This window comes from Camelus ferus, chromosome 7, assembly GCF_009834535.1.
Source record: "Camelus ferus isolate YT-003-E chromosome 7, BCGSAC_Cfer_1.0, whole genome shotgun sequence".
Taxonomy (NCBI): Eukaryota; Metazoa; Chordata; class Mammalia; order Artiodactyla; family Camelidae; genus Camelus; species Camelus ferus.
The window spans coordinates 18,904,984-18,919,934 of record NC_045702.1 but is presented as its reverse complement, the minus strand read 5'-3'; the positions used below and the strand labels follow the sequence as shown (position 1 = coordinate 18,919,934).

Sequence of the window (14,951 nt, the reverse complement as noted above, 5' to 3'; positions counted from 1 at the left end):
GCTCAACAATCAAGTATTATATATTTGGCACATACTAGGTACATAATAATATTTATTGAATAAATGAATAAATGACCCACTACAGCTCTTAGAATATGAGTATAACTTAGTGACTTATATCCTGGGGAAACACAGACTCACAATAAGTGTCAAGAATAAGTTAATGGCAAGGTATTAAAAAACATGAAAGTTCAATGTGGACAGACTTTCAAATGAGAGCCCTAATACGCAGAGGAAAATGCTGGATTATTCAGGCAAGACATACTTTAATAATAAGGTAATCATCCGAAAAGGGGAACAGGGGAAGCAATCAGCATCTGAAACAGATGTCACAACCAAGGATGGAAATAAAAATATATTTGCAAAAGGCAGTAATGGAGAAGTTTGCAAACACCTGACAGGCAGGTAAGGGATAGAACGCATGCACGTGAGATAAGCTTTTGTTTCCTAGTTGAAGTTAGAAGAAACTGGTTTAAGAATAGCAAAATCTTCCCAGCCTCACTACCTAGATAGAGAATAATAACATTTATAAAAATTATTTATAGTCACTCATAAAATTGATTTAAATATTTTATCCCTTTTGTAATTCTAGAAAAGAGATTACCCACTAGACTGGGGGAAAAATGGATATGTAAATCATCTAAAAAATTGATAATCAGACACATGGGGAATGAAGCTCCTAATTATCTAATAGGCGGAGGGGTTTGGTTAATTTATTTGAGGTTTTTACAGTTATGTGTATTGCTAAACTCTATCTTGCCCTTATTTACTTGGCTGCCGTGACGTATCAACAGTTTAGCAAGTGGAACCTTTAGAAGGGTTATAATAATTATGGCACCATCCCTAAGTTGACATGAATGGAACAATGAACCCAGAAATGGTTCACTTCTACAGATGAGCAACTTACTTATGCTCCGGTTTCCAAGCTATTTCTTTTCAGGTTGGACAAAGACCAAATGAAGTTTTAGCCTCCCCTCCCCTCCCCTGTGCAAACCCTGGTTCCTAGATTGGAAACAGAAGCTCGGGAGTCAGGAGTGTAGGTACCTTCATGATAAAGAAGAGGAGGATGATGACGACAACATTGACTTTGGGGTGGATCCACACAGCAGACCGGCCCAGGCTTTCCGGGTCCCCTACGTGTTTTACCCACGTATTGTTGTCAAACAGGGAACTGATGGCTTCACGAGGCATCAACTGTGAGAGGAGGAAGCAAAAGGGGGCAGTTCTCAGGGGTGTTCAGTACTTCCATTTTTGTAAGAGAACCGATTCCCCAACTCATTTTTCATAGGATCCTTTTGCTTTTTTCTCAGGGAGAGACTCTATCCTCAGGCACAAGTACCCAAGTTCAGAAGCCTGAGGGACATCTGTGCTGTTTCCTCTTGTCTGTGTGGCCCAGCCCCAGCTTAGTCCCAGTCATGTGTTCAGTGACCTGACCCCCTGCCCCTGGCTCCCTTGGAGCTGACCTCTCCGGCCATGAATTGACCCATTCCTGGTGGAAAGGTGAAGGAGGCGATGACAAAGGTAACAATTCCAGGATACAGCAGGCGGCTGAAAAAGAAACAGAATGAAGCCTCATCCTGGTTTAGCATCACACTGGACTCTGGTCTAGGCCCAAGTTTCCTGTTGTCCACTGTAGTCTCAGGTCATTGCACACGGACCTTCTCTCCACCAACAAGCAGCCTTTAAAGGGGAAACCACGCCACTCTTCCCGAGTAGACTGTCAGGGCTTCCATATTTTATCACAAGCCACCTAGAGGCATTTAACGTCTTCCACAAAGATTAAAAGGGAGGAACTCTTGGAGAAACCAGAAAGTAAATGGGTAGGGCAGAAGAAGGGTGGTGACTCACTGCTTAGCAAGAAACTGGCTCAGTGCCTTGTTTTTTCGGACGCCGAGCATGACTTGGCGATGCAGATACACAAACACAGCTCCCAGGAACCCACAGCAAATCCTGAGGATGGAAGTTACACACAAACGAAGCCCTCGTCCCTCGGACTTAGCCACCGCAGGGAAACAGATATCAGGCACCCACCCTCCCCTTCTACCCACCTCCCCTCAACAGTTTACACTTTGTGCAAGCCTGCCCCCACTTCCCATCTTGGATCCCTTCCAATCCAAAGCCACACCCCACCCCTGGCTCACCAGTCCCAGGGCAGACAAACCCACTGACCCGATGACCGCAAAGGCTGGGAGTTCCTGCAGGTCGAAGGGGAAATCCATTCGGAAATTGGTTCTGAAGAGAGCGGTGATGGTGACTATAGGAGGGAAAGGCCAAGGATCATGGTGGGAGCATCACGAAACCCGCCAAAGGGGAACCAAGGTCATCAGGTTTCAGGATTAAAGCTTCCTCCAAGGCCAATGTCTCCTCTTCTGTTTAGATTCCTTTTTCTAATGCTACCAGCATAAACGCTGCTCCCCTATCCTCTTCCTATGCCCTTAGGCTTTGTTCCCACTTCCCAAATAATGCCATCCATTCCTTTTCTGCAACGGCCCTTAGAGCTCCCCTCCAAGCCCAGTTACCAGCCTCCACGTTTCACACTGTCCCCACCCTAGGGCTCCCCTGTTACCAGCATCCTTGTTCCACACGGCAAGCACTCGGAAAACAAAGGCACTGAATGTGGCTGCAAAGAACCCCCGCCAGTAGTTCCTCACAGCGAAGTAGGTAGAGGTGACCTCGATGCTAAACAGCACGCCTACAGGGACAAGGAAGTAGGGAAGGTCAGGTGCAGACAGAAGTATAAGGCTCTCTCCCAGCCTCCCACCCCGGGAGCTGAGGAGCTTTTGCTGAAACTTGAATCATGAGAAGCAGTCGCAGGAAGCGATGATCTCTTGGAGTGTCCCACACTCTTAACCATATACCTGCTCATGCTAGCAGGTTTTTGCAGGTCAGGGATGCGGTTCAGCAAGGTACAGAGATGATGGGAAATGAGGGGTTTTAACACACAGCACGTGAGGGTCAGGTGGTGATGCCCTCTCCATCCCTTAGAAAGCAGGGTAGGGTGGGATTCACAGTTGTCTGATAACCACGGGGATTTAAATGTTGCTGAAAACTTCCTGCAGAAAAGTTACGAGAGAGAAAGCTTCCAGAGCTGGAGCTCACCAGAGGGCCAAGCAGAGCTCAGGACTCACAGGGACTCTCCTTAACACCCACTTCAATCTCTCCTCCCTCCCCCTGGGCACCTCGCACCCCATCGCAACTTCTTAAGGAAAAACAAGAAAAATGAATAGGAAAGGGTTTTGTAAGAGCTGACAATATTGAATATTGCAAGAAAAGAAAGAGGATTTGTCTTACTTAAAAAAAAAATATTAAAAACCCAGCCGAAAAGAAACAAAGCCAAGGGGAAAACCAACAGGCAAAAGAAGTTAAAAACAGTTATGTTTAAGAAAGGTGGGCGAGGCAGAAGGAAAGCTAAGTTGTACTGTTTCTGACAGTAGATCCTGGAGCATAAAATGAGGAAGCAGACATATAAAGAGCACGAGTTGGTGGAGACAGAGCAAGGACGCTAATAAGGACATAAAAGACAGACTCAAGAGTTGCGAAGAAAATAATCCTTAAATATATTAAGAATAAGGGAGGGGATAAAATGATTATAAATCAATAAAAAATGTAAAAAAAAAAGTTAAAAAAAAAGAATAAGGGAGGGGACTGTGATTAGATGCCAAGTCAAAAATGAAGACAGAATCACCTATCACCTGGTTAAGCCTCATCTTTATCAAAAATGATGAAGGAAAACCAAGGAAATGCAGCCCATAGTTAGATGAACGGAGAAGCAGCCCAGCCCCAAGAGAGCCCGTGAACTTGGTAAGGTCCCTCTCCCCTTGTTCTCCCTGGGGCTCGGGCTGGCTGGCCCTACACCGCCACCTCCTTCCCTCTGCTGGTGGCATCTCACATCTCTCTCTCCTCCCTGTTCTATATTACAAAGTCACATCCCTTGAGTCCCTCAGGAACCCACCCTCTCTTCCATAGGTGACAGTCACTGGTTATAGGAAGTCATTTATGCCTCGGGGAGGGTGGCCTCACGGTTACTCCCTCGTGGACAGCTGCTGCCTTTGGGCAGAGGATTCCTGATGGTTAGCCCAGTGTCACTACCAGAGCGCTTGCCGCTTTCGGATACAGTTATTTATTTACATCGCTGAGTTCCCCCAGGACTGAAAGTTCCTTGGAACCCAACACCTAACACAGAGCCTGGTACAGGGCTCAACGCTTGTTCTACGTATGAACAGAGAGGAGGGGAGGGGAGGGGAAGGAAGAAAGCCAGCCGGAGAGAATAGATGGGACACAGAGCTTCGCCAATCGGCCCTCGGCCCTGTGCCTCCAGTCTCATCAGGTAAGGCCGCTGCCTCCTGGGCCTAAAAGGAGGATTTGACACAGCGGGGAGTCCGGTGGAGCAAGCCTCTCTTTCCCTTTAGCAGGAATAAAACCCAGGTTGGCTTTGGTTAAACTATGAAACGCATGAATATTTTACTACCCATTTTTGAAATCCGAGGCTAGATTTTCTTTTCCCACGGTGTGGTTCTGGGACACTCTCCCCAACAGTCTGTCACTGTGTACTTTGGAATGAGAGCTAATTTTAGTACCTGCCTGAGCCAAACAGAAAATGTGCTGCTCAGAGGAAACAAAGCACTAAAAACACAAACAGCATTTGGAAACTCTCAGAACTCTTTGGTTCCGTCATTTTGCTCTCTCCTCCCACCCCCCAGGTTCCTCTGTCTACTCCTCTGGCGCCTTTGTCTCTGCCCAGAGCCTTGTCCTTGCTCTCTGACTCCTGCTGCTCATAGGCCCGCTAGCTCAATTGCATCCACGCCCATGGCTTCAACTACCACCTCCGTGCTAACCTACTGGTTAACAACGTCCCGTATTCCGCTCATCTCCTGAACTGCAGACTCACTGACCCAGCAGCCTATTTGACATCACTTGGATCCACCACAGGAACTTCAAACTCAACATATTCAAAGCGAAATTTATCAACTCCCCCAGGCCTGTTTCACTTCCTGTATTCCCCTATCTTGCTCGCAGCACTGCTATCCACCCCATTTTCCTTGTTATAAAATTGGAAGTTAGTATAAATTGCCCCTCCTTTCTTATCTTTCATATCCTCACATAAATCAGCCACCAAGTGCCATCAACTTTATTTTCTGTCACCCACATATATCATGCTGTTCTCTGTCTCTTCTGCCTCTGCCCCGTTCCGTCTCCCACCATCCAGCAACAGGACTATAACCATAACAAGAAGACTCTTGTTAATCTTGGATAAATCCTGTTAATCCACAGGCCAGTTCTATCTCGCACATATCTGCCAAAGCTGGCCACATCATTTCCTTGTTTGAAATTCTTCCATGGCTCCCCTTCACCCATCACAGCATTTCCCTAAGTCAAGCCCATGAGATAATGAATCCCGTAAGAAGATCCTTGCAAAAGATTCTGTGGGACATGCTGTATGCGAGCCATATTTGGGATATTCACAGTGCAGGTCAGCACATCAAACGTTCTGATAACTTCTCCAGTTAAAAACACTGTCTGTTTAACACAGTATTTTCCAACGTATCTGGCCTTGGAACACTGTTTACATGTTAAATCTATTAACACCATGAAGAACTGTGTTTTGTAAAACACATTTGGGTAAATTCTAGCCTAAAGAATGAAATCTACATTCTTGTGCATTTCCTATGAGGATCTGCAGAATTCAGCCCCCAGATACCTGTTCAGACTCATGTCCTGTCAGTCCTTCCTCTGAATCTTCTAGCAATACTCATCTGTGGTAATGACAGTCCCTTACATCTTTGTAATGCTGTTTCTTCTGTCCAGAAGACGCTGCTCTCACGGTCTTCCTTGCACTTTGCCCACACTGCCATTGGGACGCTTCTCTGAGTAGGTTGTGAGGGTCTGTTTGCCTGCCTGTCTACTCTTTCAGCCATGGGTGCCTGAGAGCACAGGACTCAGCACAGTGTCCAGAGGGCTCACGGCAGAGGGCACATATAGAAGCAAAAAGATGTCTGTCATTTTAGCCAAATGTTGACATAGATTCCTTTCACTGGTATAAGGAATTAAGAGTTGACTACATAGCGAATAAATTATTTTAATACTAATTTTTGCTTTCAGAATTAGTCTATGTTCATAAAATAAAACCAATCAAGTAATGTTACCTGCAAGTCCATTTAATATTTGCCACTTAATACAGATATCCTGAAAATGGCATTTTAAATTTTCAATGCTTGATAATTTTCTTATGTCAAGAGCCATGTTTTGTCTGCAACTTTCCTATTTGCCTTTCCTATTTCCTTCACAGGATCATGACAAACCTTCCTCGTTCATCCCAGAAATTCCAGTTTTATGCAAAAAATTCATATGCTTATCACTTTAAAAAGAATCTGATTAAAAAGAAAAACAACAAAATTCTGCCTGTCTAAAAATGTTCTTCAGACTTTCTGGATTTGTAAGGCAAAAGACCAAATAAAGGCGAAAGTGGGTATAAACGTACGTGTGAACATTTAACGTGTGCAGAAATTCAAACACGCTACCCTTCACTGCTGGGGACTAAAGACTTTAATGACAAGAGCTGACGACGGAAGTGCAAACAGGACGCTAGCCGACACGTTCGCTGACCTGCTCTCCCTCCGCTGCGGGCACTGGTGTGGGGTCAGTACAAGTCAGCAGAGACATTTTCATTCACTTTAAATGTTTATCCATGTATCATTCCTGAGCCAAGTCATCTGAGCTTCATGAAGACTCTTCTACAGAAAGACTGATTACATTTTCATAATGTAATCAAAAGTGTCCTCTAACAGCTGGTGCGTTTAGAAGCACATGCCTTTCCTGCAATTTTGCCTCTCCAAATGTCAACATGGCGTGTCCTTTTTGTCACCCATGAATCAAATGAATGATCTATATCATCCCTGTTCTCTTAATCTGGTTACAACTGATATCTCTGAGTAAATAAACAGATACAGCTTTCTCTGACCAGGCCCACTGGTTAGTCATCCAGGGCAAGGAAAATAATCCGAAAGGTCACCCTTCGTCTAACACTTGTAGAAAGAGCTCAATGTAGTTTCAAGTTGCTGTCAAGGAATAATGACCCTTTAACTCCCATCTGTAGCCCTCATTTAAAGCTAACCATTAATCTAAATAAGATCCACCTAAACTCCTGTTCCTTAACAACATACAACCAAAGGTAAGTTTCCCTTGGAGAAGGAAGCACATAGAGATGTTTATTATACTTCAGTTAAAAACAACAACCACAAAAATGAATGACTAAAGAGAAAAAAAAAAGAGGAACATACATAGGAGTCCCCTATTAGAAGATGTAAGGAGTGAAAGGCAAAAATATCCAACAATACAGAAAGATTTTAGTAGAGATAGAGGAACCAGAGAGGCTGCCAGACTTTTCCTTCCTGGCTCCACCACTTACTAACAGGATGACCTTGCTCAAGTCACTCTCTTCTCTCATATTGATCTTGTACAGCTTTGGGCAGAAATGGATGTGAAGTCCTTAGAACATTGGCTGCACATAGTAACTGCTCACTAAAAGCTCTTCTCGTTATAGTCTGGTCTTAACGGATAATACTCGTCCTTGGGGATGCTGACAAAAACTGTGTGGGGAGCAGACAGCCAAGAGGACTGCTGTAGGTGGGGGTAAATCACTTGCCTCCAAGTGGTGTCCCAAAACAACAGCCGACTCCTACCGCACAGCCCACCGTCAGCATGTCAGTGTAATAGTATGGCTGCTACTAGGGGAGAGACAGACACAGAGGCAGATGGGAGGGGTGGGGTGGGGGCAGAGAGGAAAGGAGAACAGGCAAGGGTGGGGAATAAGGCAGAAAGAGAGGCTTAAGTCACAGGGAATCCCAGTGGCCCCATCTCCCCTCAACCATCCCAGGCCAAGAGAAACTCAGTTCCTATGGCAAACAGGAAGTGACCTCATAGCGCAAGGCCAAAAATAGAAAATGAAATAAATGTTAGGCAAATATATGCAAGGAAGGTAAGCCAATAAATGGTCACCAGAGAGGGGCTAGAGATGTGGGCAATCAGGGCAAAAAGTGTCAATAGCCAGGGAGACAGGAAAGGACTGCAAACAGCACCAATAAAGTTGGCAAGAAACAGCCACCAGCCTCAAAGGAACACACAGCCAGCCCTCTGGTAATAAAAGCCTGGGTGGCTGGTGACCAGGGGCTGTGATCCAGCTCACTCCCTGAAGGCCCACCCACCAGTCCCTTAGCGAGCACCCCTCTCCGCCCCGAAGCTTGTGGCAGCCACCCCACCCCCCTTCCAAGGCGCGCTCAGGCCACCGGGGTAGGGAGGAAGTGGGACTTGCCTCCGATGGGCGCTGCAAAGCAGCACCCCACGCCCACCGCGCAGGCCGGCACCAGGAGATCAAGCCGCCCAGGCACTGTCTGCAACAGAGAAGCGCGCGGACCAGGCGGGTGGGGGACCGGGAACGACAAAGGGACAGGGGCGGCACGGGAGGGAAACGAGGAGGGGAATGGAAGCCGGGGCGGCAGAGGAGCGGGCCACGTGCAGACCCCGAGGCAGGGGCAAGGATGGAGAAGGGAGGGGCGTCCAGGGACCGGCACAGGCTGAACAGCGGCCTCGTGTGGCTGGAGTAGGCGGGTGGGGCGCGTGTGGGGCGCGTGTGTGGAGGGCGAGGGAGCGGGGGTTAGCGCAATGCCCGGCTCAGCGTCGCCGCCGCCAGCCCGGAGCCAAGGCAGCCGGTCCTCACACCCCGAGCGCGCAGCCCCGCCTCATTTTACCTTCTCAGCCTTACCTCGTACACCCCGCAGAACACCGACATGAACTTGCTGAGGACAGCAGCACAGATGCTGGCAATGTGGACAAAAGGGCCCTGGCAGAGAGGAGGCAGAAAGGGGGTCAGGGGCAAGGGGCCAGGAGGGGGCTTGGTGGCATTCATGGACTGACATCGGGCGCTCCAGGCACCTACTAGGGGCTGGAAATACAGATGTGAGTAGGAAAGAGGTTCTGCCTTCCCAGAGCTTCATCCCAGAGAGGAAGGGAGGGGACACCCCAGCAGATCATCATTTCAGAAAATGCCAAGGGCTACGAAGAAGCTGAGAGAGGGGAAGAAGACAGAGAGAGACAAGACAGAGGGTGGGGTGGGGTGGGGAGGGCACAAGTGAGTAGGGCCTTGATGGAAATGAGAGCGTGAGCTACTTGGGTGTCAGGAGGAAGAATGTTCCAGGCTGGAGGAACCGCAGATGCAGGAGCCCCCATACGGGGGCAAGCTTGCGTGGTGGCAGAACAGAAGTGCCTTGTCACCCAAGCACAAGGAAGGAGGGGCAGCCTGGGAGGACAGAAGGCTGGCAGAGAGGAGCCCCATCACTGCAGGCCCCCTAGGCCCTGGGAAGAAGCATGGACTTCCTTTTAAGAGGAATGGAGAGCCATTCACAGTTCCTGACCAGAGGTCAGACTTTCCTGATTCCATTTTGAAAAGATGACTCTGGCTGCAATGGGGCAAGAACTCCCACAAGCATGACCCTAAAAAAAGCACAGCCTCTTTTTGGTCTCAGTTTCCGCAGAATTTGTCTGGATTATCTCTAAGGCAGTGGTTGTCAACTGGGGGAAGATTCTGCCCCCAGGGGACACTTGGCAATGTCTGGAGAGATCCTGGTTGTCACAGGGTGGGCTGCTACTCGCATGGAGGGGGTAGAGGCCAGAGAGGCTGCTAATCGTCCTACAATGCACAGGAAGACCTCCCGGAACCAAGAATACCTCAGCCCCAAATGCCAACAGTGCCCAGGGTGCGAGATTCTGCTCAAAGGCCCTCCCAGCTCTGACGTTTTTGTCATTCTGCCCCCAGGACAAGGACCTTCCCATGTACCTCCCCTCTGGAATGTCACTTGGCCCTGGCTCATCCCTGTGCCATGGTCCACGTCTACCCCCAGCGCTCCCTCCAGACTCAGGGCTGCCCTCTGCCTGAGCGCACACCTCAGTCACTGCTATCTTACCTCCTTCCCCACAGGAATGCCGCTGCCCAGCCCCGCAGTCAGGGCCACAACCTTGGCCACGAAGGCCTTGAGCGTGAGATATTCCTTCAGAACAACCCCTCGAAGTATTGTCTTCATTTCAGGGATTCCAGAGCCTAAAAGGGTTTTAAAAAATCGTTATATGCAGGTTCAAGCTGGAGGTTAAAGAGAGATGGACAGCCAGACAGTGGACACGGGGGTGGGTCAAGGGGGCTGTGGCAGGGAGGAGGGGCAGTGGCAAAGCAGTGAAAGGGCTGGGGGCTGGGAGGAGGCTGGGGGAGGAAAGAAGGGGGAGTGGGAGTTCTCCAGGCCAATAGGATTCTGCTGGATCATGTTGATTGCTTGATGGGGTAGGATCCCAGAAGTTCTCACCAACAGCCTGGGGAGAGATGAGGTGGCAGAAGAGGGCGCTGAAGAGGATGAGGATGAGAGGGAAGGTGACCCAGACCAGGAACTGCAGAGGCAGGCTGGGCTGCACGTGGTAGTAGGTCCACTTGTAGGCTGCAGAGACAGGCGTCTGGGCTCAGTGACTCATGTCACTGCCACCCCCCCCCGCCCGCAGCATAGGACAGCGTGCTAGGAACGTGCTCCCGCCTGGCTCTCCTGTTTAACCTCAGAGATGCACACTCTGGGTGCATCGTTAGAGGCTGCGGGGTGCCCAGCCACCCTGGTTTACCTTGTACTGAGGGGTTCCTGGGACTCCAGATGTTTTCCAGTTGCCCAAAGTGGAAAGTCTTAGGAAAATTGGGACAAGTTGGTCACCTTATTAGAGGGGCCCCCACAGCTTGGCTGGTAGCAGGTGGAAGGGGCAGGAAAAATGGATCTGGGTCTCTGTCTGGTCTTGTCCTGGGTCAGAGTCACACCTCATCTCCTCTGTGTACCATCTCCCTCCCAAGCTTCCCCAGGTGAAACTCTAGAACAGTCGCAGTATGGGGAGGGCAAAGGACCAGGTTCAACTTACCCTGAAGGATTTTAGCACTGACATAATCCATGCACCAGCTAACCAGGGCCATAAGGAGCCCCAGAAGCACTAGAAAGATCCAGTCTTCCCCTAATTTTTTTCTTACCATGTGTCCCAGGCGGTGGATACAATCTAGGAAGGGAAAGTAGAGAGGGGCAGGTAACCAGTCACTTCTCGCGGTGTGACTGAGGACGGGGGAGGTGTGGGGCCCTCAGTCTTGTCTGTATGTCTCATTCCCCGAGTTTCTCCTCACCTCCCTGCCCTTTGGAGGCCACCAAAGTCCAACTCCCCATTGGCTACTTGATTCTTTTCTAAACTCTGGTTTCTTGGGGCTGCATGGGAGGGACAGTAGGAAGGCAGAGGGAGAAGGAGGTGGGAGCCATGTCCTGTCCTTAACACTTGGAGGAGGGCTTGGTGTGCACGTGGGGGCAGTGGAGGCAGGAAGTATGCACTGGGACTTCCAAGTTAGTGTCCTAAGCCCTGTACCTCCTTCCATTCCAGATTCCTTTATTCCTCAGTCCCCATCACCTTGACATTTAGAATAGTGATCCTCATCCTTGCTGTCCATGGAAGCACTGGGGCCCGTCTTCTTGGGCATCCCCATGTCCTCCTCCTTGTCTGAGAACTGCTCTTTGTGAAGGCCGTAGATCTGGACAGAGGGAGATGGGAAAGGTCTGTCTCGTTGAAGAGTCAAAAGAAATAGAAGGAAGCACATAGATCCGCAGGAAAAACGACCAAGCAGCCACTAAAAACCCTGGGAGTTGAGGGCCTCATCCAGGGTCACTTTGTGGTCCTTCCTGCCCTCCACTCCCCATTTTCCATCCCCACACTCCCCTCCTCACCCTTGTCTCTCCGGCCACAACCTCGCCCATCTGTACTCATCTTGGTTGATAGCAGTCTTCATCGAGGGGACCGATGCTACCAGAACGATGCTAACACTGGCGTTGGGGTCTTAGATGTTATGTGTCACTGCTTCCTGTGTCTCAGCCCCTCTCTCTCTCATTTCCCCAGACGCCCCACACTGAAGTGGGCAGGGTGAGGATGGACTAGAGGCGACTCTTGGTTGCACCTGGCCTTGGTGTGTCTAGCCTTACTTGAGGCCCCTCAGTTACGCTCAGGCTCAGAGAAACTCACCCACCTCCCCTCCTATGCACACACAGGACCCAGCCCTGAAAAGGCAAGTCAGTCCACTTCTTCCTGGAGAAGGGTAATGAGGTGTTCACCAAAATGTGAAGAGGGCAGAGCAGTGCCCCTCAGATCTGGGAGCCTCCACTCGCATCCCAGAGTAGACCATGTGTGTTTGGGGGAGGGGTGCGCGCATGCGCGTGCATACGCATGTGTGTCTGTGTAAGGTCTCCAAAGGCTTTTAGCCTGCCCCACCCCCACTGCACTAACTCTGTCCTCAGGCCAGGGTCAGGCCAGGCCACATTGCTGGTTCTGGGAGAGCCTGGGTAGAAGGGATCTGATTTCACAATACAAGCGGTAGAGTTTGTGGCTGAGTCCTGGTTAGGCACGAACACCCTGCTCACGGCTCTTCCGTCTTCTAGGGTGAGGTTAGTGACCAAGGGAAGCCGGTTTTCCCTCCTGCCCTACCTGGGACCTAAGAGGACACACTACCCACAGGGGTCAGCTCACATCCCTCTACTGTCGCCTCAGCCCCCTTGGGTCCCAGGCTGGCGGAGATGAGAAGCGGGTGCTCTCTACCAAACATGGGATGGGAAACACTGAAACAGCCGAATCTGTGCCAGCTGGACCAGGGCTCACCAGCTGGCAGAGCTAGGAGGGGAGGGACAAGTCAAGCCTGAAAGGGGTGTGGTGTCTGGATTTGTTAACAAAAACGCCAGTGTGTGGAGGATGGATGAAACGATGCTGACAAAATATTGGTAACTGATCATTGGGCCAGGGTACCTGGGGACTCATTACATGGCTCCCTCTATTTGTGTGTATGTTTGACATTTCCATAATAAAATTTCAATAGAGAAAAACTTATGTCCAGGGCCCTGTGGACACCTGCCCAACCCGACTTCCCAAATTACTGTAGCATTCTTTTCTAGTAGGAAGCTTCCTCTAGTTAGGTCCCTGGTTTTCTTGCTGTCACCAGACGGCACCATCATGGCACTTGTACCCACATTGTCGTCCCACCCATGTGTGACTGCACACATGGGTGACAGTGAGTTCAGGGCCACAAGGAGAGGTGTCTCTGTCCAATCCCACAGGGTTCCAAGGCCCCTCTTCTCCAGGGAGCCAGCTCTGACTCACCATTCAAGTCTTCCCGACTTCTGTGTCCCCGCCCCCACCTGATTCTCCAAGGCTGTCCTCAGCCACCAACCTCAGGATGATCAGGAGTGAGACCTGGACCCTCATGGCCCCCGATGCTGAGACCACCAGTCCAGGCCAGCCATCAGTTTCCCGGCTGTATCTAGACCCTCCCCCTAAACTAAAGGAACCAGTCTGCACCCTTGTTGGCTCAAACACTTTTAAATCCTGACTTCCTGGTCCTCCTGACAGGTTCCATCCTGTCGCTCTCTGAACGCACATTGCTCGCTAATCATAACCTGTGTACTTCTCTGTGACCGTCTCCCAACCTGTCCCTCAGTGGTGCCCATCCCATGGTCCTTTCCTAGATGCCCATTACCCACCAATCCCCGCTCCTGGGATGTTTATCCCTGGTCACCTCTAATGGGTTCACAAGCCCCTCCCGCTGGAATCATGCAATCGCAGTACCTCTCCAGGTGCCTACACTTCAGACGTTCTTACTGATTAATCTTCCCACCTGGACATTTGGTTACATTTCTTCTGCTCATTTGACACTGGACTATCTTTGATGACATGCAATTCAGTCCTGTTCTCTCCACTCATCCTGACTCTTTTCTTCTGCCTTCTACAGAGTGTTTATTTGGGTGTGTTCTGCCAAGGGTGGGGGAGGGAGGAATCTGGGGGCGTCTGCAGGCGAGGGTGGGTGGAAGCGACAGCTCACACACGCGGAGGTGCGGGCTCCCCTGCCAAGCACCTCGCGTGGGTTATGTAAGCACGGGCTTGTCGGGCGTGTGTGGCTCTGCTCTTTCCCCGCAGGATTCGGGGGCTCTGTTAGTAACGCGTGTATTAAAGCCCAGTGCAGCTACAAGTGCACACTTCACTAAACCCAGACCTTTGAAGAGTGTTCATATTTTGAACACATTACCATGTTCTGTTCTAAACAAAAGAAGATCACACTGCTCCCTCTTTTTAGCTAATTCCTCATTTCCCTCCATCGCTGGCACCACTGCACCCTCAAATCCACCGCCCCCCTCCCTAGGGCTTTACCTGCGTGGGGCGGACGTTGGGACGGGGGCCCGCATCCCTCCGGAGCCTATGCTGCAGGACCCCATTCTCGGAGGGCAGTCCGTAGCTGGTGCAGTGTTCAAAGGGCATGTACTGGTACTGGGGAGCAGTACCCCACCAGCTCTGTTCGCCCCCATGCCGATGGGACTCAGGTGGCTCCATGCTCCCTGCCCCGGCCGGCCCGAGCCTGCCTGCCCCCTGCCCTCCCTCCAGAACAGCTCCTTAAGCCTGTCCTCCTGCCTGTCCCCAAGGCGTCTGGGGCAGCATGCCCACCCCCAGCTATTTATAGCCTTCTCTCCGTCACATGACCCCCCCCACTGCCACATCTGATCTGCTTGGGGTCGAAGCAGGTGTGAGAGCCGTGCGGGGGAGGGGTTGGGACGAGAACCTACAGGGCATGGCCCGGCAGGGAATTCCCTGAGCAGGGCCAGCAGCTCTGTCCCCCTCCTTACTCACTAGAAGGCTTCCAGCCCCAAGCCATTGGTCCCTCTATAAATATCATCCCGACCAGGATGGAAAACTGGTTTGCCTGCTCTCAAACCTGCGTGCTCCCCTCTAAGCATCTCACCTCTTTTCTTCAGTACGTGAGGAGGTGAGGGCTGGGGAGCCGGATGCAGTGACTGCAGGGTCTGGAAAGCCTGGGGAGCGTCTTACCCTGGGAGAGCAGCCGGTGCCCCTCAGTCATCCCTCCCTGC

At 50.5% G+C, this 14,951-nt stretch overlaps 1 protein-coding gene across 1 annotated transcript in view; it reads right to left on the bottom strand.

Annotated features, from left to right (window-relative positions):
• The window catches only part of CLCN1 (chloride voltage-gated channel 1), a 28,469-nt gene extending 13,962 nt beyond the window's left edge, over positions 1-14,507 (bottom strand). Inside the window, 12 exon segments of the mRNA XM_006185376.2 lie at positions 1,045-1,194; positions 1,464-1,548; positions 1,849-1,950; positions 2,170-2,254; positions 2,567-2,692; positions 7,643-7,721; positions 8,759-8,836; positions 9,957-10,090; positions 10,347-10,475; positions 10,936-11,067; positions 11,464-11,584; positions 14,239-14,507. Of these exon segments, the coding sequence (XP_006185438.2) occupies positions 1,045-1,194; positions 1,464-1,548; positions 1,849-1,950; positions 2,170-2,254; positions 2,567-2,692; positions 7,643-7,721; positions 8,759-8,836; positions 9,957-10,090; positions 10,347-10,475; positions 10,936-11,067; positions 11,464-11,584; positions 14,239-14,418 (1,401 nt within the window). The 5' untranslated portion in view covers positions 14,419-14,507.
• Positions 14,508-14,951: the final 444 nt, after the last annotated feature.